The 22,832-nt window shown below is 39.0% G+C and overlaps 1 protein-coding gene, 1 long non-coding RNA gene and 1 other non-coding gene across 14 annotated transcripts in view; 1 reads left to right on the forward strand and 2 right to left on the reverse strand.

Annotated features, from left to right (window-relative positions):
• LOC144323651 (uncharacterized) overlaps positions 1–19,242 on the forward strand; it is an 80,183-nt gene extending 60,941 nt beyond the window's left edge. For 7 of the 11 annotated variants that reach the window (XR_013389034.1, XR_013389028.1, XR_013389033.1 and 4 more), the window contains 3 exons: positions 11,751–11,984; positions 14,873–14,962; positions 15,568–19,057. This is a non-coding gene — a long non-coding RNA (uncharacterized LOC144323651). Of the gene's footprint in view, positions 1–5,605; positions 11,985–14,872; positions 14,963–15,567 lie in introns of all 11 variants that reach the window. The other 4 variants (XR_013389026.1, XR_013389030.1, XR_013389024.1 and 1 more) reach the window with 4 other exon arrangements.
• EP300 (EP300 lysine acetyltransferase) overlaps positions 1–22,832 on the reverse strand; it is an 80,237-nt gene that overhangs the window by 7,639 nt on the left and 49,766 nt on the right. Inside the window, exons 11-27 of one of the 2 annotated variants that reach the window (XM_077914376.1) lie at positions 21,756–21,833; positions 20,242–20,351; positions 18,535–18,678; positions 17,372–17,806; positions 15,950–16,129; positions 15,599–15,743; positions 13,451–13,569; positions 11,738–11,977; positions 10,847–10,935; positions 8,768–8,848; positions 6,724–6,780; positions 5,713–5,790; positions 3,595–3,662; positions 2,322–2,472; positions 2,057–2,203; positions 1,389–1,502; positions 480–645 (exon numbers count right to left, since the gene is read on the reverse strand). In XM_077914376.1, the coding sequence (XP_077770502.1) occupies positions 480–645; positions 1,389–1,502; positions 2,057–2,203; positions 2,322–2,472; positions 3,595–3,662; positions 5,713–5,790; positions 6,724–6,780; positions 8,768–8,848; positions 10,847–10,935; positions 11,738–11,977; positions 13,451–13,569; positions 15,599–15,743; positions 15,950–16,129; positions 17,372–17,806; positions 18,535–18,678; positions 20,242–20,351; positions 21,756–21,833 (2,402 nt within the window). The remainder of the gene's footprint in view (positions 1–479; positions 646–1,388; positions 1,503–2,056; positions 2,204–2,321; positions 2,473–3,594; positions 3,663–5,712; positions 5,791–6,723; positions 6,781–8,767; positions 8,849–10,846; positions 10,936–11,737; positions 11,978–13,450; positions 13,570–15,598; positions 15,744–15,949; positions 16,130–17,371; positions 17,807–18,534; positions 18,679–20,241; positions 20,352–21,755; positions 21,834–22,832) is intronic. The other variant, XM_077914377.1, reaches the window with a different exon arrangement.
• LOC144324461 (U6 spliceosomal RNA) lies at positions 2,644–2,745 on the reverse strand. The gene has a single exon (XR_013389967.1). It is a non-coding gene; the product is annotated as a U6 spliceosomal RNA (small nuclear RNA).

Genomic DNA, 22,832 nt, shown 5'->3' on the forward strand with positions numbered 1-22,832 from the left:
GACATCTTCCTGCGAGGACTGATGGCTCAGGCCCCATCAATCACGCCGCAGCCTTTACTATTGCTGATGACACAATGCAATACAATGTGAGGAATGCCTGCCTTGTACCCATCACCCATCCCCTGACTGAGAAATATGTTCAAAACAACCCAAACCACAAATACTGGAAACTGCATGGCCACAGGCTGCTCTGCTCTGCTGCCTGGGAAAACATCCAGTTCTTACTTTTCTCCCCAGGAGTAAAAACAGATAAGAAACTTATCTGTTCAAGTTCTTATCATGAGATGCCCTCTAATCATGAATGGCTATTAAGAATACGTTTTTCATCACATCTTTAAAACAGAGATTTGTTGATCTAAGACATTTAAAACTGAGTTTTTCTTGGTTTGAAAAAGGGAGTACAGAAGATTTTTGTTAAGATAGTCAAATAGCAGAATACAGAGCTGCAGGATCAGTCATCGCCCCCCATTCCTCCTGACCTTGTAGTCATGGACGATTCGCTCAGACACAGCCTTGTCAAGCATCTTTTTGTACCACTCCTGTAGTCGCTTGGGCTTGGGTATCTTCTGGTCAGGAGGATGGCAATGGAAGATATAGTCGTCTCCCTCACTTGGGGGACATGCCCAAATATGTCCTGTTGTATATCTAACAACACAAAGAGGGGGAATATTCAAGAGAAAAGTTTATCATCTATTCCAGAAAGAATGCTACAACGTGGAGTCAATATGGAAACCAATGATTTTTTTTCTAAGACAATATCAAGTGTACAACCCAGAATCAGATCGAAATTCTTAGGCCAGATTCAGGCCTAACCTACAGCACTTACAATGGGTGTCACATTGCCTAGTTCTTCTTAGAGGCTAACCCTGGATTCCCAAATCCCAAATTTGCATGTGAAGACAAAAGAAAAGCTACAATGCAAAGGAACATGGATCCATTCCAACAACACGGAACAAGGAATGGAAGAAAGCTAAGTGATAAAAGGAAGAACTTGCAAGGTGCGGTAGTGAATGTTCTCAAGCACACGTATACCCTGAAGGTAAAGAATCAGGCTAATTTGAGTATTTCCAGACCCTAGTCTATTTTGGTTCTGATACCTAGGTATGAGAGGGTCAACTGCAGTTCAAGGTTCTGGCCCTGAATGAGTACCAACCTTCCAATCAAACTGTACCTAACACCTTAACTGAACAAAAGAAAACTAATCTGGGATAAGTATGACTAGGGTCAACATATCCATTTCTGTCCGACTGGCAACACTGAGAAAAGGGAACAAAGTCACCTCTCTGCTTTAATCTAAGTTTCACCACAATACCACAGTGGTAATTAGTTAAAAATTTAATTAGTTTAAGCTCATTGTTTTTAAAGATAGCATTTGTCAATATGCTTACCCTAATTTCTTGACGTATTCTAAATATCCAATTAGAATTTCATGATAGACTGCAGTCCTCAAGCATTTAGGACGGAAGAAATGAACACTGTCAAGGTAGGATATGTAAACTCTCCTGTATCAAGTGGGGAGAAAGAAACCATGTCAAGTCACATAAGGAGTTCTTACTAATATGGCTAAAAACACAATCTCCTCTGTGCTCTTTTTCACCTCATTTATAATACACATCACACAGTCACAGTTAAGTACATGACTAGGCTGTGCACTCTTTAGGAGAGTCTGGTGAGCCTCAGTACCCAGCAGCGCTTGAAGCATAGTATATTAGTATTTATGGATCCAAGTGTATTCTGGTAGCATTCTTATTCTGGCCTTTATACTATTTTGGAAACAAATTCTAAACCATATCCTAACTTTACTTGTGTGACATTCTTTCACATTATCTCCCAGGCAAGGCACCTAACACAATCAAGAATTAAGCCCATTTTCTGAAAAACAGTCTGCTTCCCACTTCTCATTTCAGGCTGTTTGATACTCCTCCTTATTACTATGAACACAGTTTGCATTTCCATTTCCAAAGCAAGCACATCAAATAGTTCCTTGCCCACAATGCTTTTTGCCTATTGAACTGCAAACTCCCACTCAACTGGAAGGCAGTGGGCCAAGTCCTACCTCTGGTTGGGTGGAGGGCAGTCGGAGCCATACTCCTGAACGTGCATGCCGAAGAAGCACAAGTCAACACCGTCTATCTCTTCAAAGGCAAAGAGGGCTTTGGTTCGGTAAGGAAAAGACTCTGCCATCTCTCCGCTATCTACAAACCTACATAATCCAGATTGGAAAGAAAAACACGAGGTCTCAGTTAAACCAGAATCATCAGCAATTAACTGTCAAGTGCTTGTAGAACCACAAGAGAAGAAAAGGGAAAATTATTGGATACCTTGCTTTCATGCCTGGTTTCACTTCCACAGTTTTATCAGAAGCATGCACTACCCGAACAGTGACTTCTCCCGACTCAGGGTGATTCTGACGTCTAAGAAAATCATTCACACGATTCTCCAGAAAGGTGCCAAGCCTGGTAGATGGCAACCCTAGAAGTGCAGAAGTGAAAAGTTCTGCAGTTAGCCAAGGTGCAAATTCATTATTGTTAACTCTTAAGCTTCAATATCAAATATCATTTTTGTATTCTCCGTCCAAATAGGATAACCTGATTTTGTTAAAAGTTAGCAATGTGATCAATACTTGAAAACAATCGTTTTTTAAAAAATAGGAGCTACTTCATGAATTTGTGTGCCATCCTTACATAGGGGCTATACAAATCTCTGTATCATTCCAATTTTAGTATATGCGCAGCTGAAGCAAACATGGTAGTGAATTTTAGGTGTTTTCCACCCAACTTTTTACTTGGAAAATCTTCTAATTTCAGAAGTCACAAAATACAACATCCACATGCACTTTGGCTTGATTGCAGTGATATTTTAAAATAACAATGGTTGGATATTATGAGAAGCCTTATAGGAATAAAAAGCAATCTGTAGGTCAGTAAAAACTGCAAAGGTATCCACAAAATTAAACCAAATATTATAATGCAATAATCTCGACTGTATACAGGATACAATCTTTTTTTTAAGATTTTTATTTTACCTATTTGACAGAGAGAGAGCTAGCTAGAGAACACAAATAGGGAAAAGAGCAGAGGGAAAGGGAGAAGTAGGCTCCCCGCAGAGCAGGGAGCTCCACGCGGGGCTCAATCCCAGGACCCCAGGGATCATGCCCAAGCCGAAGATGCCCAAGCCAAAGGCATCTGCCCAACTGACTGAGCCACCCAGGTGCACCCCAGGATACAATCTTTGACTACCACTACCCCAACCACCCAAGTGAGATAGGTCTGAAAGAAGCCCCAACTAAAAGTTTGGACCAAATTGAGGTAATCACTGATGGGATGGCAATTCTGGACATATTTCCACATGCAGCCCCAATTAGGAATGCCCTAAATATGAAGAAATGTAGGAAAAAGAACACCTATCCTGCACATTTCAAATCCTAATCCTTAAGTAATCTCTACACCTAATGTGGAGCTCAAACTCACAACCCAGAAATCAAGAGTCACAGGCTCTTCCTAATGAACAAGCCACGCATCCCTTGCATGGTTTATTTTTAACTATGCTTCAGTGGAAGTATTGCCAGGATTTACTTGTAAAATTAAAACTTACTTTTAGCAGAAAACTTATTTTCTTTCCTGGTTCGTGCTGATTTCTTTAAACAGCCATCACAGACAAATCTAAAATGTAAACCAAGACTTTGCTTACACAGTTACATGAACATTTAAGGTAACATGTACTAGTAACAAAATCTACTACTACATATATGTACCAAGTTAAAAGTCAAAAGACAACCTGGGAGAAATATTTCTATACATATAAAACAACGACTTAATAAAAAAGCCTAATTGAAAAACAGGCAAAAAACATGAGGAAATGTCAAAGGCATATAAACTGGCTGATAAACAGGAATTTCAGTTTTTGGACAATCACACTGGCAAAAGTATATATCCCTACTGGCAGGAATGTAAATCAGTAAGTTTTGAGAGTAGGACTAATACATTCTCTCTGTCCCAATTATATAAGGATGTGCGTGATTAAGTACAATTTCTTTCTTTTTTTTTTTTTTAAGATTTTATTTATTCCCAAGAGAGTGAGAGAGCAAGAGAGAGAGAGAGCAAGAGCACAGCAGAGGGAGAAGCAGGCTTGATGAAGGGAGCCCGACGCGGGATTTGATCCCAGGTCTCCAGGATCAGGCCCTGGGCTGAAGCTAGCACTAAACCACTGAGCCACCCGGGCTGCCCTTAAGTACAATTTCTTAACAAAAACTAGAGACCACATAAAAGTTCCTTAACCAAATGACCCATCTTAAGTTACAAGAATCGCTGCAAGTCTCTTAACTATTCTTCTTACCCAACTCTTTAAAGAGAGCACTAAAAAAGCATATCTAAAGACAAGACAGATACATATCGAATGATTGTGATTTCCCCTGCATCTTTTTTCTAGAAATGTGTTAATTAGCCACCCACCTCTTTCCTGTGACCTCCAAACCATCAACAATCAAAGTAAAGAACAAAAGACAGTGTCGAGATCCCTTTTTTTTTTTCCAGTTTTTTTTTCAGTTATTGATTTAAGTAGTCTCTACCCGCAACGTGGGGGTCAAACTCATGACCCAGAGGTTAAGAGTCACATGCTCTTCCAACTGACTAGCCAGGCACCCTCAGGTCCCATCTTAACAGATCACTTCATGCACAGACATCCCCAACCTTGGAACAGAATTATGATCAACCCCATTCCCAGAAAGTGAAAGGAGATACATAGTAGTAGTAGAGAAGTTTCACAATGGACAAAAGTCCACTTACTTCTGTCAAAGTCTATGTGCAGTTTAAGTAAGTATGTGGAGAATATTCAGAAACAGAACACAGGGCCCAGGAATAGCCTGTTTACTGAAATCTGTATGTAGTCATTTTTATGAAACTCTTCCACTGGACAATAGTCATGTAACTTACTGTCCATCCCCTCCAAAACTTCAAACCCTAACCCATTCCAAGTAGCAAGTAGATCACAAGTAGCAAATGATTACAGCAAATAAAACAAAAAAGTTTCACTTACACATTGCTCACCTTTTAGTAAACCATTCACAGCATGACATTTTCTTAGAGGTAAGAACAGAGCTGCCCCATGGACACCCTCCATATCTTCCAATTTTCCTACTATAGCCAATTTAAGTGTTCAAAATATGGCAAATTTAATTCCTTCTAACACCTCTTTACTAGTTTCTAGGTGCTAGAGATTTCTTAGCTCTACTGATAAATCTTTCAAAAATATTTACTTTTGATGTGTAATGATTATGAAAGAATTTTAAAAACCAGCAGAATAAAATATTTGTATATATATTAAAACCAGGCATGCAAATTAAGAGAAAGACCTGTATTTTGGGATGCTAGCTTACTTAATGTTTTATTTATTTAAAGATTTTATTTATTTATTCATGAGACACAGAGAGAGGTAAAAACATAGGCAGAGGGAGAAAGCAGGCTCCCTGTGGGGAGCCCAATGTGGCACTCAATCCCAGGACCTAGGATCACAACCTGAGCTGAAGGCAGATGCTCAATAACTGAGCCGAAGAGATGTCCCTTATTTAATGTTTTAAAAAAGGAACTTTATTTCTTCCCAATCCTAGAACAATTTTTAGAGAGAGTACTCTGAAAATATAATAAAATCATTGCAAAGACAGAAACTTGCTAAAATTCATGATGATGAAAAAGAAAAAAATCCTAGATGCCTCACCCAGATGGCCAGATGATTTCATGATGAAGGACACAGATCTGATGCATCTTTCTTCCACACTCTGTACATTCAACAAACCTGGAATGAAAAGCCAAAAAGTCAAGGTTAAAACAAAAACTTTAACCAAATCAAAACTTCCCAACATTTCCCGATTCCTGATAATTTAAAAGATAGTCAAGATCGCATCCAAAGAATTGAATTGTTTTAAAAAGCTCTTTGGTGTTATAAGCAGAGCAAAATTCAAAAATAATTAAAAGTCATCAAGTGTGACAATTTTATGAATGTATTTTTTTATTTATTACAGAGTGAGTGTTTGTGTGTGGGGGGGACAAATGACAATGACGACAGAACTTGAGCAGACTCCCTGCTGAGTTTGGAGCCAGATCTCATGACCTCAAGATCATGACCTGAGCTGAAAACAAGAGTCCAACACTTAACCAACTGCACCACCCAGGCACACCAATAATTGTATTTAATTTAAAGATTTTTAAGTAACCTCCACACCCAACATAGGGCTCAAACTTACAACACTGATATCAAGAGATGCATGCTCTACCTACTGAGCCAGCCAGGTGCCCCCCTGAATGGCTAATTTTAAATATGACTGTGGGTAGGCAGTAAAAAGTGCAAGATCACTGTTGCTTAAATTTCCAAAGAAGTCTGGTGCCATCCTACCCATTCTAGGAGTGCCCAGAATATGGGCTAAGTTCAGCACTCTTAAGTGGCCTCACTACAAAGTAGTGGAGTATGAAGACGTTTGAAAATGAACAGGACGACAGGGACGGAACACATGACAATGAGCGGAGGTAGGCTAGGGCTTCACTTGGGCCCAAACTACCAGATAGATTTAGTGAAATATAAATATTAACTGTAATGCAGACTTTCACATTTTTGCCATTCATGTTGCACGTATTTTGTGTAGATTTATGTTGAAATTCCACTTGTAATGCAAACAAAGAGAATGAAACAAAGAGGTAAAATCAAAGTATATATTCAAGGGGAACTACTTACAGTTCGGGATCCAGTGTGTCATTTTTTCTCTTGGAAAATTGTTCTTTATTTATTGTACTATGGAGAAAAGAGGAACACAATGAGAAAAGGAGATACGGAAAGATGAGCAATCTGACTACTATTCTAACCAAAGGAACAACTCTTGTAAAAGTGGATTATGTAAATCTTCTAAGATACTGAGGATACATTAAACAGGTACATTCCTGGCTCCCCAAAAATGTATATTTACATAAAGGAATGCCTATGTTTTTGGAATGGACTTTATAATAAATCTATTTTCCCATATAGATTTAATGGAGATAAATTAAATGGAGATCTATTAAATGGAGAACCCAGGACCTCAACAACTGGAAACATGAGTTTGTTCTTTTAAAATCTTATCTATTACTTTTAGTATTAGATATTTATACTTTTTTTCTTTATTAAAGATTTTATTTTTTAAAAGTAATCTCTATACCCAACATGGGGCTTGAACTCACTACCTCGAGGGTCAACTGTCCCACACTCTACTAAGTGAGACAGCCAGGTGCCCCCAATATTTATACCTTTTAATAGTTTAACGTTCCTAGACTGAGCTATGGAAGACGGTGTATAGGAAGGAGCTAAACCACTATTTAAAAAATACTAATTTCTTAGGACAGTCTAGTCAAAGATTTTATATGTATTTCAGGTTATTTATAGTTACCCAAAAAGGTAATTTTATAAAGAGTAAAAATTATTTTGTAATATTAATTTTAAAACTTTCACAAGGCCTCTTATCCCGAAACCTAGCCTCACACATTGCTCATAGCCTCACAAATACAGAAACTAACACCTTAACCTTCTCTGCCTAGAATAAACTTCAGGAGGCCCAACTTTGGCTACTGTGACATCTCCATATCTGAAGACCAGCAAGCAAAGCCCAGGGAGCTTTTCAGTAATGCCAACTCTCAGGCCCACTTCTAATTCTACAGAGTTGGAAGGGGGTCTCTATGCTCTTTAGTGTAAGAGATGTACTGTCCTAAGGTTTAGATCTTGTGGCATGCACTCAACCGCACCAGTGTGAAGGCTGTCTTCCTTTCCTGACATTAGGGGAACCTAGTTAAGAGCCTGATTCAGCCTAGGGTCAGAAATCGCCTTAAGGCTCAAGGGAACCCAGCATTAACTCCTCAGACCAGCACTCGACTCTACTCCATTGTATTTCAATGGTGACCGATGGAAAAGTGCAATCTCAAGACTTCATTTGGAAAAATTAACCATTTCCCCCCAGAAGCCCTATTTTTTTTAATTAGTAGTGTAACAATTCCACACTTTCTAGAATGTTCTTAACTGCATGTTTATTATAGGTTAAAACAGGAAAGGAACTGAAGAATATTAAAAGCACACCAAATAGTTCTTCTTTCTTCCTAAACAGTAAACACCTGATGAAAAAGTATCTAACTACACCGTAGCAATCAGAAAAACTATTAGCCAATTTAGGCTATGTTTGAAAATTTGACCTGGCATTCACCCTACAGTAAGAGCTTGTGAGACTGCAAAAGCCCAACTAAGTCTCTTTCTTGTAGGTCACTCTAATAAGTGCTGAAACCCCTAATATGAAATGATACTCAATAATTATAGTGATTTCAATTACTGTTAACCTACAGGAGAAGGCTGTAGTTATTTGTTCAATTCCCCTCAAACTTAAAAAAGTTAATAACAAAGTTATTAACTTGCACTATAGCCTTTCAATTTTTAGGAGAAAAGCTGACTGCTCACAGAACTATCTGAAATAAGCATTCAGTGTTGATACGATTCCTACACTTGTGTTGACAAAACTTTCTGCTGTGACAAAAATGTTCTCTTTCTGTGCTGACCAACATGGCAGCTACGATCAACAGATGTCTACTGAGCAGGTGAAATGTGAATTTTTATTTCCTTTTAATGAATTTGTATTTAAATAATTTGTCAGATGTGGCTAATAGCTATTATACTGGTAGTGTAATCTAAGATCACTTAGAAGCTTAAGCATAATCACTTCACAACAAACCAAGACAGTACTTTCCAAAATAATGCAGTTACTTACGTTTGAGGCTGGGAAGGGTCATCCCCCAAAGAAACGCTCTCCCCTTGGATTTCATTGAAACACTTCTCACAGAAATGATACCTGTCGGCAAGAAGGCCATACTGGGGTGAACTGTTCCGTTCACACAACACAGCCCAAGCCAAGCAACGAAGCCACCAATCACAGCAGGCCAAGGAGGGGGACGGGAGCAGAGAGCAGGTCATCAACGGCGACAAGGACATTCAATGATGCAGATTTATGGGCCCCACAGTTTGGGTTTTTTTTTTGTTTGTTTGTTTTTTGTTTTTTGTTTTTTGCAATCAAAGCCAAGTGCAGACAACGACAAGCATGAGGGAGAAAAAAAAAACACAAAACAAACGAAGAAATGAGGGATTGCAGGACAACAAAAAACATAAAAGCAAGACAAGACAACACAAAGCAGAAAGCCAAGGCAAAGCACAGATTAGCATTAAATATCTCAAATGGGATCACAAGTAGCAAATGATTACAGCAAATAAAACAAAAAAGTTTCACTTACATAGACCTACAAACTTTCATTTTAGTAATTAATGCTACTTGATACAAATAATCAAAAGGAAGAAGGATAAATATATTGGAGAGAGAGAAGAATTGCTGCTCTTACTGAAACATAGCAATCACACACTTCTCCCCATTGCCAACAACAAAATAAATCATAAAAAATCCACTATGGATACAGAACTAGGAAGCAATCACCTAAAAACAACCTGGATTGAAAAAAAAACACACAAAATTTCTCTTTGATCTTAAGAGATAACTTAAAAATTTTTTTTTTTTCCAGTGAAAAATCTGCTCAATGCTTAAATACTGATTTCTGCCATCAACTGACAGTTTAAAAGGCAAAAGAAAAGCAGTGGTGTGTGCAGGCACAATGATTACATGTTCCTTAGGTATAAAGATTACAAACACTGCAGACTGATGTTAAAAATACAAAAATGGTATAAATGTTAAGACTGTAGCATGAGAAAAGTTTCATGCCAGTTGTTACAGGTTTTGTTTTTTTAACGTAAGTGCTTTTAACAACTGGATATTCACTTTTCCTAGGTATTAAGAGTGATAAACTGTGGATTCTAATGATTACAACAAAGCATTAGAAGAGTACACCTAACTTTTTGTAAACAAAACAAAAAGTTTAAGTGACTTTTTCAAAGCTAGAAATGCAACTGCAGCACACAAGTTCAGCAAAAACCAACCACCATGGGCTTGGTTTTATTAAAGTATATTAACTGCCCACCCTTGTTTATGACTGTCTCAGCCCCAAGTAAACATCCTCACAAGTCATACTGTAGGCTGATTACTGAAAATAGGAGACAGATCATGGTTAAGATAGATTAATGAATGCCACCTGTGTGATTACAGCCATTGTTTGGTCAGGAGAAAACAAGGCAGAGTGCCTAATATATTAAAACTCTAACAACTACTGTCATATTCAAGTCTTTTTAAGTAATAGTCTGGTGCAGACCTATTTTTGGAGATGATCCTTATTTGTTTAACAAAGGCAAAACAAAAACTCTTAAATGCTCTGTTTTCATATGCTCTGAGAAGAATGACTTAGGGATAGGCTGCACACAAAAATGGAACATTTCCCAAAATGTTCTGTGAGACAGCTAACAGACTTTTGGTTAAAAGTTTTTTGGATAGTTTTTGGGATGGAGACGGACAGCAGCCAATCTCATGACAATAAAAGATTAATTTGTTTAAAAATTTTTCTCAGTGTGCTTTAGACTGTGTGGTAAGCTGTTAAAAGACAGGAGAAAGAGAAGTGGGGGCTGGGTGTAATCCCATCTATGCCACCAACTCAACAAAGATGCTTAATCTCCCAAGGACTTGGGCTCCTAGCTTATAAAAATAAGAGGCCAGACAACTGACAAGGCTACGTTCTGCTAGAAAACTGCACTGATTCTGCAAATGAAAGCAAAATGCTAAGACCAGAACTTGTGCTCTACAGTTGTTTTCAAGCAAGGTACACACGAACCATGAATGTATGTGTGCTGGTCCATCCGCATGCAGTCCCTGGACACACGGATTCGAGGACCACGATCCACACATGGTCGAGCTTACCTGTTCTGGTAACTGTAGTAAGTGGCATCTCGAGGGATTGTGCATAACTGTTTGCCATAGCAACAGAGTGTCTGTGGAGAAAACTCCAACTGCAATAGAAACCATTTGTTAAATACTACACAGTCCTGAAAAACAAGCTAGAATATTCTTAATGGTAAATCAAATAAAATTCTTAGTTCTCATTTATATAATGGGCTAATTTAGTTTCTAAGAGCACACACAGAACTAAAACCATTTTAGTTTACAGTGACAATCACTTATCCACAGGCAAAGACCACTAGTGGGTGCCTAAGATCCTGGATGGTACCAAACCCTAGATCATGTTTATTCCTATACATATCTACTTATGGTAAAGTTAACTTCTAAACTGGGAATAGCAAGAGATTAAGAACTAGTAATAAAATAGAACAATTATAACAATATAATGTAATTTCTGTGATTATGGCCTCTCTCAAAATATCACTATACTATACCACCCTTTTTGTGATAATAGATGATATGGTGCCTAGGTCATGAGATTAAGTGTAGTGAATGATGTAGGTATTGTAACATAGCATGAAGGCTATTGACCTTTTGCCAATATGTCAGAAGGTAAGTCATGTGTTTTCCAATCACGGTTGACGTCCCACAGATGAGGGACGACTATACTGTATGAGCTCACCAACTCTAAGGTGAGATTAGCAGTTATTTCTTCAACCACTAAGCAAAAAAACTCAACAGGACTAGACGAGCTCCATGTGAACTGGTATGCACAGGAAAACCAATACATGCCAGGGGCATTGTGTACCCACAGGTGGAAAAGATCTACTCCAGACAAGTTCACAATCTGATGATTCAGGATTCTAATTAGTCAAGTTTTCAGTAGTTCTTATCTGTGCAAAAATTTCTTACCTTTCTGCCACAGCAATATCCAAGGCTTTGCATTACTGGGTCAATTTCTTGTTCAAAGACCTCAGACAGCTTGGAGCAGTATTTGTATACCCGTGATGTCTTTCGATTATACAACCAGGCATTGTTGAACATAAGCCAAATGTCATCCACATACTGCCAGGGTTCCTGATACTGTCCAGTGTCTAACTTTCTCTTGATGGTAGAAAGGTCCATGGGGCTCTTCACAATATCAAAGTAATCCTAGAAGGTAAGTGACACCAAGCAACATTATCCCAAAGTCTTAATATATTTTAATATATTTTAAGGAAGATTAGTTATCTGGAAAACTAATGATGATAACTATTATCATCATTAGTTTTCCAGAAAAGCTGGGTCTTTGATCTGACTGTATGTCCAAGGAATTGACTGATTTTCATCACTTAAAAAAAAAAAAAGTTTGAGAGAGAGAGCACAAGAGCACATGAGTGAGTATGTTAACTGGGAGAGGGACAGTGGCAGGAGAAAATTCTCAGGTAGACTCCCTGCTGAGCACAAGCCACACAGGGGGCTGGATCCTAGGACCCAAGCAGAAATCAAGACTTGGCCACTCAACTGACTGAGCCACCCAGGCACCCTCATTATTTCTTTAAATTACTAGTCTACAGAGATATGAAGCAGCTCAAAGAGCAGAAATAAGAGCTACTGTGTAGACTTTTCAGACAGTAAGCTAATCACCTACTGAAACTCCAGATACTTTACAATAGTGTACGTGCGATCCATTTAAAGACTAAGAAATCATACAGTACTCAACATTTTAGTACTAAAAAGGGCCTACTGATGAGAAAACTAAGCCTAGTGAACATCAGAGACCTAAGGCCACAGAAAAATATAGGAAAAAAAAAAAAGTTCCTAATGGAGTGTGCCTCTGTAAACACTCCAGTGCCTTATCCAATACCACTTGGAAGCCTCAAGTGAAATCTGCCAGCAGCCTGGTGTATAAAGGCAACTTTATTTTTTATTGTAAAAGATTTCACTTATTTACTCATGAGAGACACACAGAGAGAGGGGCAGAAGAAGCAGGCTCCCTCTGGGGAGCCTCATGCAGGACTTGATCACAGGACTTCAGGCTCACGAACTCACCCACTGAGTCACCCAGGCATCCCTAAAAGCAACTTTAGAAACAGATGAAGCTAATTTGGTCCATCTTGTCTACCAAATAAATAAACCCTAGGACCCAGTAATCCCACCCCTTGGTATATACCCCAAAGAAACAAAATATAGACCTCAAACCCTTGAGGTATTTTGTACCTTGAGGTACAATGGAATATTGCTGGGCCATAAAAATGAATGAAGTACTAGTTCATGCTATAATATTGATGAACCTTGAAAGAAGTCAGTCCTAAAGAATCACATACTATTTAATTCTATTTAATGAAACGTCCAGAATGAACAAATCCATAGAGATAGAAGTAGACTAGTGGTTGGATGAGGGAAGAAATGGGAATGACTGCTTATGGACATGGGGATTCTTTTGGGGGTGATGAAAATGATACAAAATTGTCTGGTGATATTTGCACAATTCTGTTAATACACAAAAAGCATTAAACTAGTTTAAATGGGTGTCCTCGATAACATGTGAATTAATCTGAATGAAGCTGCTAACAACAACAACAACAACAACAAAAATAACAAACCACCACCACAACAAAAACAAAAGTACCACCACATACTTACAGGGATTCCTAGAAGTTGAGGGTCCACAGGCTGACGAAAGGGAAGGGATTCTGGATCCTGTCGGTAAAGTGCCTCCAATGTTGGCATCAGTGCCTGTCGTAACTCTTCTGGCTTGAAAACTTAAGAGCACATTTGAAATTAGTTTTCAGCTAAGCAAAAGAAGAAAATGCTCAAGGTAAAACTATAAAATTATCTCATGAACCACAAAACAAGATCTGCCTACACTGTCTCCATGGAGGTATCACTTAAGACACACTTTTTTTTTTTTTTTTTAAGATTTTATTTATTCATAAGACAGAGAAAGAGAGAGGCAGAGACACAGGCAGAGGGAGAAGCAGGTTCCATGCAGGAAGCCCAACGTGAGACTCGATCCTGCGATTCCAGGATCACGCCCTGGGCGGAAAGCAGTGCTAAACCGCTGAGCCACCCACGCTGCCCCACGCTTCTATTTCTAATTCCTGGTCTGTCTCATAATGACTTTAGAACACCAGGTCTAGTCAGTTTTAAACATCCTTCATGGCTCAGCTAATTTTTCAAAAATTCGGTCAAGATAAAATTCAGTTAAGATTCAGTCTTGACCAAGTAGAAACAGAATCCTAAACATTCCAAAAATTTATGAAGAAACTTGTCAAAAAACATTCCAAGGGTGGGGGGATACTGTCAAACACGAATAGAAAAAAGTCCTCATTAATAAGAACAGTATTTAACAAGTCAGAAATTAGACCTGGTATTGTCCTAATGCTAAAGCAATCAGAACCCCTGAAGGGAAGAGTCCCTCATTAAATTTAGCGTGGTGTTTTAGAGCTAAGGAAGAGGACATATTATCTTAATGGCAAATGTCAGGTTTAAGTCTAATGTCAGGTTTAAGTCTAAACAAAGAGAGAACTAAATTGTTATTGCTGAAACAATGGACTCAGTTGACCAAATTTCATTCCAGTGTGTTCTTAATATGTTTCCTAAAGGTCAGGAAAGAATTGCTAGTGTATCCCAAATGGAATTAATTTTAGCTATTATTTAAGAAGCTATACATTAAGGTTTTGGCAGTTTTGAGCTTTAAAACACTCTCAGCAGAGGCTTGTTACTTATTCTATTTACAAATTAATTTTTATCTTCAGGAAGGGTATTTGTTAGTACTTTATTGTTCACTTCATGGTGGGGATGACCATGGGGGAAAAAAAAAGAACAGATGGGCAAGGATACTTTGTTTTTCATATCTGATTATACTAATAAGAAACAAAATTTGAATTTGTGAAATTAGCTATTTACAAGACAGATTCCTAGTAAGATTAGGTTTCTTGCAGACTATATTAAAATGACACCTCAATTATAGGAACCTCATTTAAATGCAAATAATTTTTTTTAATCTCAACATTTTAAACTGCATTATATTTAACGGAACACCTTTATATATACCATCTTTAGGAGCCAGCACACTCCTCCCTTGAGAGAAGTCCTACCTGTGCCACAAATGCATCACTAGAGTCACAAGAAGTTCTAGTCCCAACCTAGTTGGTAAGTCAATTTCTGTGGGAATTAAACAACTAACGAGAGTTTAACACTCTGTATTAAGCAGAGCTGCTTGCTCGACTGGATTCATTAATATTTAAGAGCTGGTTGGGAGCAGACTCTGAATCAGCCTGCCTGGGCTCATTGATGAGATTAGTAATAAGCTGGGACAAGCTACTTAACCGTGCTGAGCATGAGGTTTTCCCTGCCTATAAACAGGGACCAGTAACTAGAGTTGTTGTTCAGTTAGATGAGACAATGCAAACAGCAATGCCTAGTGGGCAGGAGGTTAACCATAAACAGTACTATTATCACTGCTAATATTTCCTGCATTTGAGTTAAGGATATGTAACAATTTTTCTCCTCTGAAAAAAAGATAATTTTGAGGAGTTGTTAACCACCCAACCCTGAAGAAATCATGGGCATAACTGACCCAATGACTGCAGGAAGGAAATTGACCTATAAAAAAGAAACAGTCTTCTCCAACATTAGTATAACTAAGATACCAAGCCAAAAGGACTCTAAGCTTAAATGAAATCACATTAAAGTCAATTTCTAAAACCTAAGAAGCCTGATCCCATTCTACTCAAAGTTTTCTTTTTTTCCCCTAGCCTCCAGGAACAGAGAGCCTAAGAGACCTACTCTTCTTCTTTGACTGTCCTGGGGCTGGAGAAGACTGGGTAGTTGAAGTACTTGGCTGGTCTTCCTCCTCTTTTGTTTCAGCTTTTAATTCAGTGCCTCTTTCTTCTGTTTCTGTAGGTTCCATTTTACAGTCCTCTGCTTTAGTCTGAAAGACAAGGTCAACATTTTTAGTATTCCAAAGACTTGCCACCAGAAAGCAACAAGATTATTATCTTATTTACTCTGTCCTGTGGACATATCTAAAGACCCTTCCTCATGTGGAAATCAATGAAATGAGACCTAATTATCAGAATGCTAAACTGGTTCCTAGACTGAGGTCCTAACCAACAGCAGTCCTTGCCCTGCTCTCACCTCTGGAATATCCTCTGGCTGAGTATCTGCTGGTTCTGGTGGATCCACTTCCATCTTAGCCTCCATTTTCACTTCCTGTGAAGGCTGCTTCTCAGGAATGGTCTGAGAATTGACTTCTGTGCTACTAGTGGATGGAGGGTTTGATACCTGCCCTTCAATGCTTACAGCTGGCTGGGAAAGCTGGGCAGAAAAAGGGAAAAAACAAAAAGTTTGCCAATGATACAACCAGAGTTTAAGCTCCACAATAGGACAGCATCATTTACCCTCTATCTCTGGACTTGAATCATTATATTCATTTATTGTGCTTTCTCATACTTGGACTATTTCATGTCCTTGAAGTAAACTGTGCTTCAGCACAGGAGCTTGAGGACTTGCAACACTGGCTGGCTGACTATACACAGGAAAGACAGCCAGTTTCTGCACTAGCTGTGTGCAATGTGTGAGGGGTAGGGTCTTAGAGATGACTGCCTCAGAGGAGAAACAAAGAAAATAAGGATTGACTATTTGTTTTAAGTTTCTGATGGGAAAAGCTGCAAATGTATAGAAAAAGTAGAGAGCATATAATGAACTCCCACACTGAGTAACTGTTTTGAATCATGACATTCTAATGGGATAACTAGCAATCTCTTTTTCCTAAGTCATCCAATAAGAAACCTCATGAGTAGTTAGTATTTTTAGGAACTACCCTAAACAAAAGTTTCCTTTCTGCACTCTGCTATTTCTTGCATATCAGAGGCTGGGATGAACCAGTTGCTAACTTATGATGTTTTATGAAGTAGCTATTGACTCAAGGGATTTCTCTGTTCACCAACATGACAGAGAAATAAAATATAAGTGAGCAAATAAAAAGTCCTGAGCCTTGACATACAGAATTCTATTGAGAATTCTATTAGTAAGGATGCAACTATTAGATGTGAACTTGGATTTCTCTTATGTACATAATGAGCCTCTCACAAGGAAGCTACTGACTGTTCCAGGCCCATACTTTTCTCATTTTAGGTCATGATTTTCAACCTTAGGACCACAGACATTCATAAACCTATAGTTTTGTTCATTCACTCTCAAGTATTCCACAGCTCAGTTTGAAAGAAATTATACATAAATGGAAAATTTATGTGGTGTACTAAACATACTATGGATTCTTACCCCTTGTCACCCTGCTTATATGCCTTCAAGTCTCAGAACACAATTCAAAAGATACAATGGTCAGTATCAGACCTAAGCAGAATCTTTGAGCTCCCTCTATGCTAGGTACTATAATGGGAAGAAAGAATAGGAAGGAAAGGAAAGTCCCTAACTACAAAGAGATTCTAGTTTAACTGGAGAGACAACACAATATAGAACAGAACTGGCATATAAATAATCTAACATTACAGTACAATTTGAAAAGATTCCCCCAAACCCAAGTAAGTCTGTGCTTACTGGAGTTGCAGGCTGCGGGGGCAGCAGCGGCGCCGTCGGGGTGGGAACAGACGCTGCTGTACTCTGCTGTGAGAGAGGCTGCTGCTGTGGCTGGTCAGCTGAAGGAGCAGGAGGAAGTGAAGGCTGAACTTGAGGAAGCTGCGTTGGTGGTGGTGTGGGGGTCTGCCTTGGAGGTGGATGTAAAGCTTGGGTCTGTGGCCCAGGTGGCATGGCTGGAGGTGTAGGAACAGGGGCTGGAATTGCTGTTGCTGGTGGCTGCTGAGCCCCTATGCTTGGGGGAGTGTGGTGAGGCGTGGGGGTGCGACTAGGTACCGGGGAGGGTGAATTCTGATGCAGAGCTGATTGAGGAAGAGGGGGACAGTGAATGTGGCTCCCTTGAGACCCTGGTGGCATTATAGGAGAGTTCACGGGGCAGGAAGAACTGGACATTTGTGCCTGTGTAATGAGAAACAGAGTAAGATGGCAATTCAGAACACAAAAGAAATATTTACACAGCTAGACTATATGCAATATGCTTTCTTTTCAAAATGTTTCAAATATCCTGTTATTGGGGGCATAGCTTCAGAAAAAAAGTTCACCAGAATGGCTTCAGCCACTGCAGGGGCACAGGACGGTGGAGTACACAGTATTTTCTGCCTGGCTCTGCTCTCTTGAGCCACAGTTTGTTCTTCTGCACTATAGCTCTTAAGATTTCATTTTAGGAAGCATTCAATACTATAAAAAAATGGTTACAACTATCAATTTAATCTCTTTCCTAGTTTGTAGCAATTAGCAGCACTGCTATGTCACAAAATAATCTCTTCATGTTCAGAGTACCATTATGTCCGTAACTGCTCTTTTTACCTTTTTTTAAAAGATTTTATTTATTCATTCATGAGAGACACACCAGGAGAGGCAGAGATATAGGCAGAGGGAGAAGCAGGCTCTCTGCAGTGAGCCCAATGTGGGACTTAATCCCAAGACCCTGGGATCACGACCTGAACCAAAGGCAGACACTCAACCAGGCATCCTTTCCATAACTGCTCTTATTAAAACTTAAAAATCATCTATTTTCACCGATTATTTGCTGCCACTTTTTCCTGTAAAAACCTGTATCGAGAGACATTTAAAAAATCACAAAAACAAGTAAACAAAACGAAACAAAACCCATCTGTGAGACCTACTTGAGACACTGGTGCTTGGCCGCCAGTCGGAGCCAAAGGCATATTCGTTACATTCATCCCCTGTGTTGAGAACTGAGTCTGGGGAAGGAACTGGCTCTGGCTGGAAGGCTGCTGCATGCGAGGCCCATAGCCCATAGGCTGCGGCTGCATAGGGAAAGGAAAAAACAAAACAAAACAAAAAAACACATAACACCAATTGCTTCATTATGGTTATTCTACTATAGCTAGAATCACCAACTGCTCTAGCTCTGCTGAGGGGAAAGCAGGGTAGGAAAAGAAGAAAGCATTCAACCCCTGGACTCTGATGCCAGGATTTACGCCTGACTCAAACCTACTCTAAAGCAATTCCAGGAGCTTACAGACAAACCAATTCTCCTGATACACAAATGCACCTGACAAGGTACAGAGATAACTGCTCTTTGCACACTGTTAAGTGACAGTGAACTACACCTTTATGACGTCTGCTTATTTCATGATATTATAATAGCACAAACTGTAAGACTGTATACTTGGTATAATTAAAATCTTAAAAAAAGTTGTGGCTGAACTTGGTAGCATTCATGGTCCACAAATATTTGAGGATTGTTACATTTCTTTTTGGAGAGGGGTGAAAAAGTGTTTAGTGTAGCTTTTATTAGCAAAAGTAAAAACTAGAAACAACGTGTCCATCAATAACAAAAAATAAACACATTCTGGCACACTCACAAAATGGAATATTAGCAATAAAAGAACAAATTACTGCCATAATCAAAGTAGATCAACATCAAAGCCATTATGCTAAGCCAAAAAGGTTAAACACAAAAGTACATCTGAGTAATTCCACTTATATGAAGTTGAAAAACATGGTGATAGAAATCAAGGTATTGGTTGTCTAAAGGGGATAGGCACTGAGTAGAAGGGGACATGAGGGCACTCTCTAGTGGAATTGTACTTTATCTTGATGATTATTATATTTCATTTCTAAAATTATAGGCCTTTAACAAAGAAAGGAATTACAGACTACCAAAGGCCAAAAATTTCATAATCTAAGAAAGATAATTTATCTTATAAACATGGCAGTCTGCTGCCACGACACTATGCTAGACAACTCCCAAAATGGAGTTCTTAACTACATTGGATTCTATAACACATATACTTCAGAAACTTGGTTTTTCATTTAAAGCTGTAAACAGCTTTTATGCCACCATGTAAGTTCTGAAATGCTTATAGAGCATTTCAATTTACAAATGTACCATAATTTAACCATAATGAACCCCCTATTGTACATTCAGGATATGGCCTTTTTTCAAAATAAGAGTATACACAAGATCCTTAACATGAATTTTCTCCAAATTACAGCCTTTTGGTACCTTAGTGATTATTTTGTAGGATAAATTTCTAAAAACAATTTATAGGTAATAGAGATAGATGAAAACTAGGGATTATAGTATTTACTACCTAATTGTGGCATAAGGTTTAGTTTTCTCCTACTCCACTTTAAAAAAAGTAACTATTCTCATCTCTAAAATACATATATAATCATTTATCACATGTATAATAAGGGCCAAATACAATAGAATTGCAGAAGGAAAATCAACCTTAAAGTTTAATCACTTATAGTTAGCTGTTTAAACGACTGTAAGGTTTGTTTGTTGTTGACAAAGTAAAAACAAAAAGGATTTTTCAATGTTAGGTAAAGGCCAAAATGCCCAAAGATGTCAAACTTACTGGGTTGAGAGTTCCAGGCTGAGCTAACTGTCCATGGTGCTGAAGAGGAGAGGTTTGCCGGGGTCCAATTGGGGGCTGAGGCATACTCATCTGGCCAAACTGATTCAAACCTAGGAGTACAAAATATTAGGTCTGAATACCTTCATGGAATTGGAGAGCTAGAATGAATTCTGATTCTGTAACATTTTATCAGGACAAATAAAGGAGCCTTTTTTTTTTTTTTTAAGATTTTTTTTTTTTTTTAAGATTTTATTTATTCATGAGAGACACAGAGAGAGAGAGGCAGAGACACAGGCAGAGGGAGAAGCAGGCTCCACGCAGGGAGTCTGATACGGGACTCAATCCTGGGACCCCAAGATTACGCCCTGGGCCGAAGGCATGCACCAAACTGCTAAGCCACCCAGGGACCCCCAAGGAACCTGCTTTTAACTGCGAATGAACTGGTTTCATTCTCAGCTACAAGGACACTTAATTAACATAAGTTCTTGGAATAAAATTAATCTTGGTCAGTTATTTTTTAAAAATTATTTTTATCTTATTTTATAATTTTTTCAAGATTTTATTTATTTAACAGAGAGAGAGAGAACACAAGCAGGGGGAATGGCAGGGAGAGGGAGAAGCATGCTCCCCATTGAGCAGAGAGAGTATGATGCAGGCAGGGCTCGATTCCAGGACCCTGGGATCATGACCTGAGCTGCAGACATATGCTTAACCGCCTGAGCCACCCAGGTGTTCCTGGACCAGCTGTTTTTAAATGGATGCTTGATCATTTCATGACTTTCTACCTGACCTGCCAGCCAACCTGTGCTCTATACCCACCCCTCCTTCTCTCCCTTCCTCTCTCCTTGGGCTCCAACTCCAAAACGTGTTCTGATCTCATAGGTTATCATGATACATGCTGCTGGCCTGAGGCAGGAATCAAGGTGGCAGGAATAATTTTGTAGTACACCAGAGACTGTTTCATTTTTTTTTTTTTTTAAGATTTTATTTATTTATTTACTAGAGACACAGAGAGAGGCAGAGACATAGGCAGAGGGAGAAGCAGGCTCCCCACAGGGAGCCTGATGTGGGACTTGATCCCAGGATTCTGGGATCATGACCTGAGCCAAAGGCAGATCCTCAACCACTAAGCCACCCAGGCGCCCCAGAGACTGTTTTAAATAAAAAGCCATGGTTGGGGGGATCCCTGGGTGGCGCAGCGGTTTGGCGCCTGCCTTTGGCCCAGGGCGCGATCCTGGAGACCCAGGATCGAATCCCACGTCAGGCTCCCGGTGCATGGAGCCTGCTTCTCTCTCTGCCTGTGTCTCTGCCTCTCTCTCTCTCTCTGACTATCATAAATAAATTTAAAAAAATTTTTTTTAAAAAGCCATGGTTGGGGCACCTGGCCGGTGTCGGTAGAGCATGGCACTCTTGATTTCAGGGTCCCATATTGGGCATGGAGCTTACTTTAAAAACAACAACAACAACAACAAAACCATGGTTAATTAAATACATGGATTTCTTTCATAACTTACCAGGCTGTGGAGTTATCCGAGGCATCATCTGGTTTGGCACACTGCCACGGATCATAGATGGGTCAGGAAGAGGGCCATCTAGGGTAGAACAGAGAAATGGTTACAAAGTCTTTTTTTTTTTTTTTTTAAAGATTTTATTTATATATTGGGGGGAGAGAGAAAGAGATCATGAGCAGGGAGGAAGGGTAGAGGGAGAAGCAGACTCCCCGCTTGCAGGGAGCCTGATAAGGAACTGGATCCTAAGACCCCAGAATCATGACCTGAGCCAAAGGTAGATGCTTAACTGACTGGGCCATCCAGAAGCCTGAATCTTTTTTCCCCCCTTTTTTTAAAAAAAGATTTTATCCATTTATTTTTGAGAGAGACAAAGCACAAATGGGCAGGGAGAAAGGTCAGAGAAAGGGAGAAGCAGACTCCCCACTGAGCAGAGAGCCCGATGTGGGGCTCCATCCCAGGACCCTGGGATTTTGACCACAGCTGAAGGCAGATGCTCAACTGAATGAGACACCCAGGAGCCCCTAGAAAATCATCTTTTAGTCAGTGGCCCTTCCACTAAAAAAAATAATAATAATACTAAAAAGAGAAAGAAAAAGAAAAGAAAAAAAACCCCACTAAAGTATTTTTAGTAGCATCTTGAAAAATTTGGCCTATATCTATAAAGAATAAAGGTATACACTTAGGAACCTGAAGAAAATGTTATGTTAGTTCTGGAATATAAGAAAAGCCTCCAAAGAGTTATAGTTATATAGTATATATAATATAGTTATATATATTATATAATTAGTTATATAGTATATATATATAGTTATAGTATAAAATCTTTGCTTTCTTTCAGTGTTGACAGGAAAATAATGTAAAAATAATGTAAAATCTTCCATTAAAAAGAGAGACAAAGGCTACTAGAGCATTTAATGTGCTACTATTTGACTAAGCTGTATGCTTTGGTTATTATACAGCAGAACACCTCGAGGAGACAGCCACAGATTTTGTTCAGTGACCAAATCTGATTGTGTACCCTTATTTGTTTTTATGTGCACAAACCCACTGTGAACAGTGACCTTAAATAATCCATGTTAT

This window comes from Canis aureus, chromosome 11 (assembly GCF_053574225.1).
Source record: "Canis aureus isolate CA01 chromosome 11, VMU_Caureus_v.1.0, whole genome shotgun sequence".
NCBI lineage: Eukaryota > Metazoa > Chordata > Mammalia > Carnivora > Canidae > Canis > Canis aureus.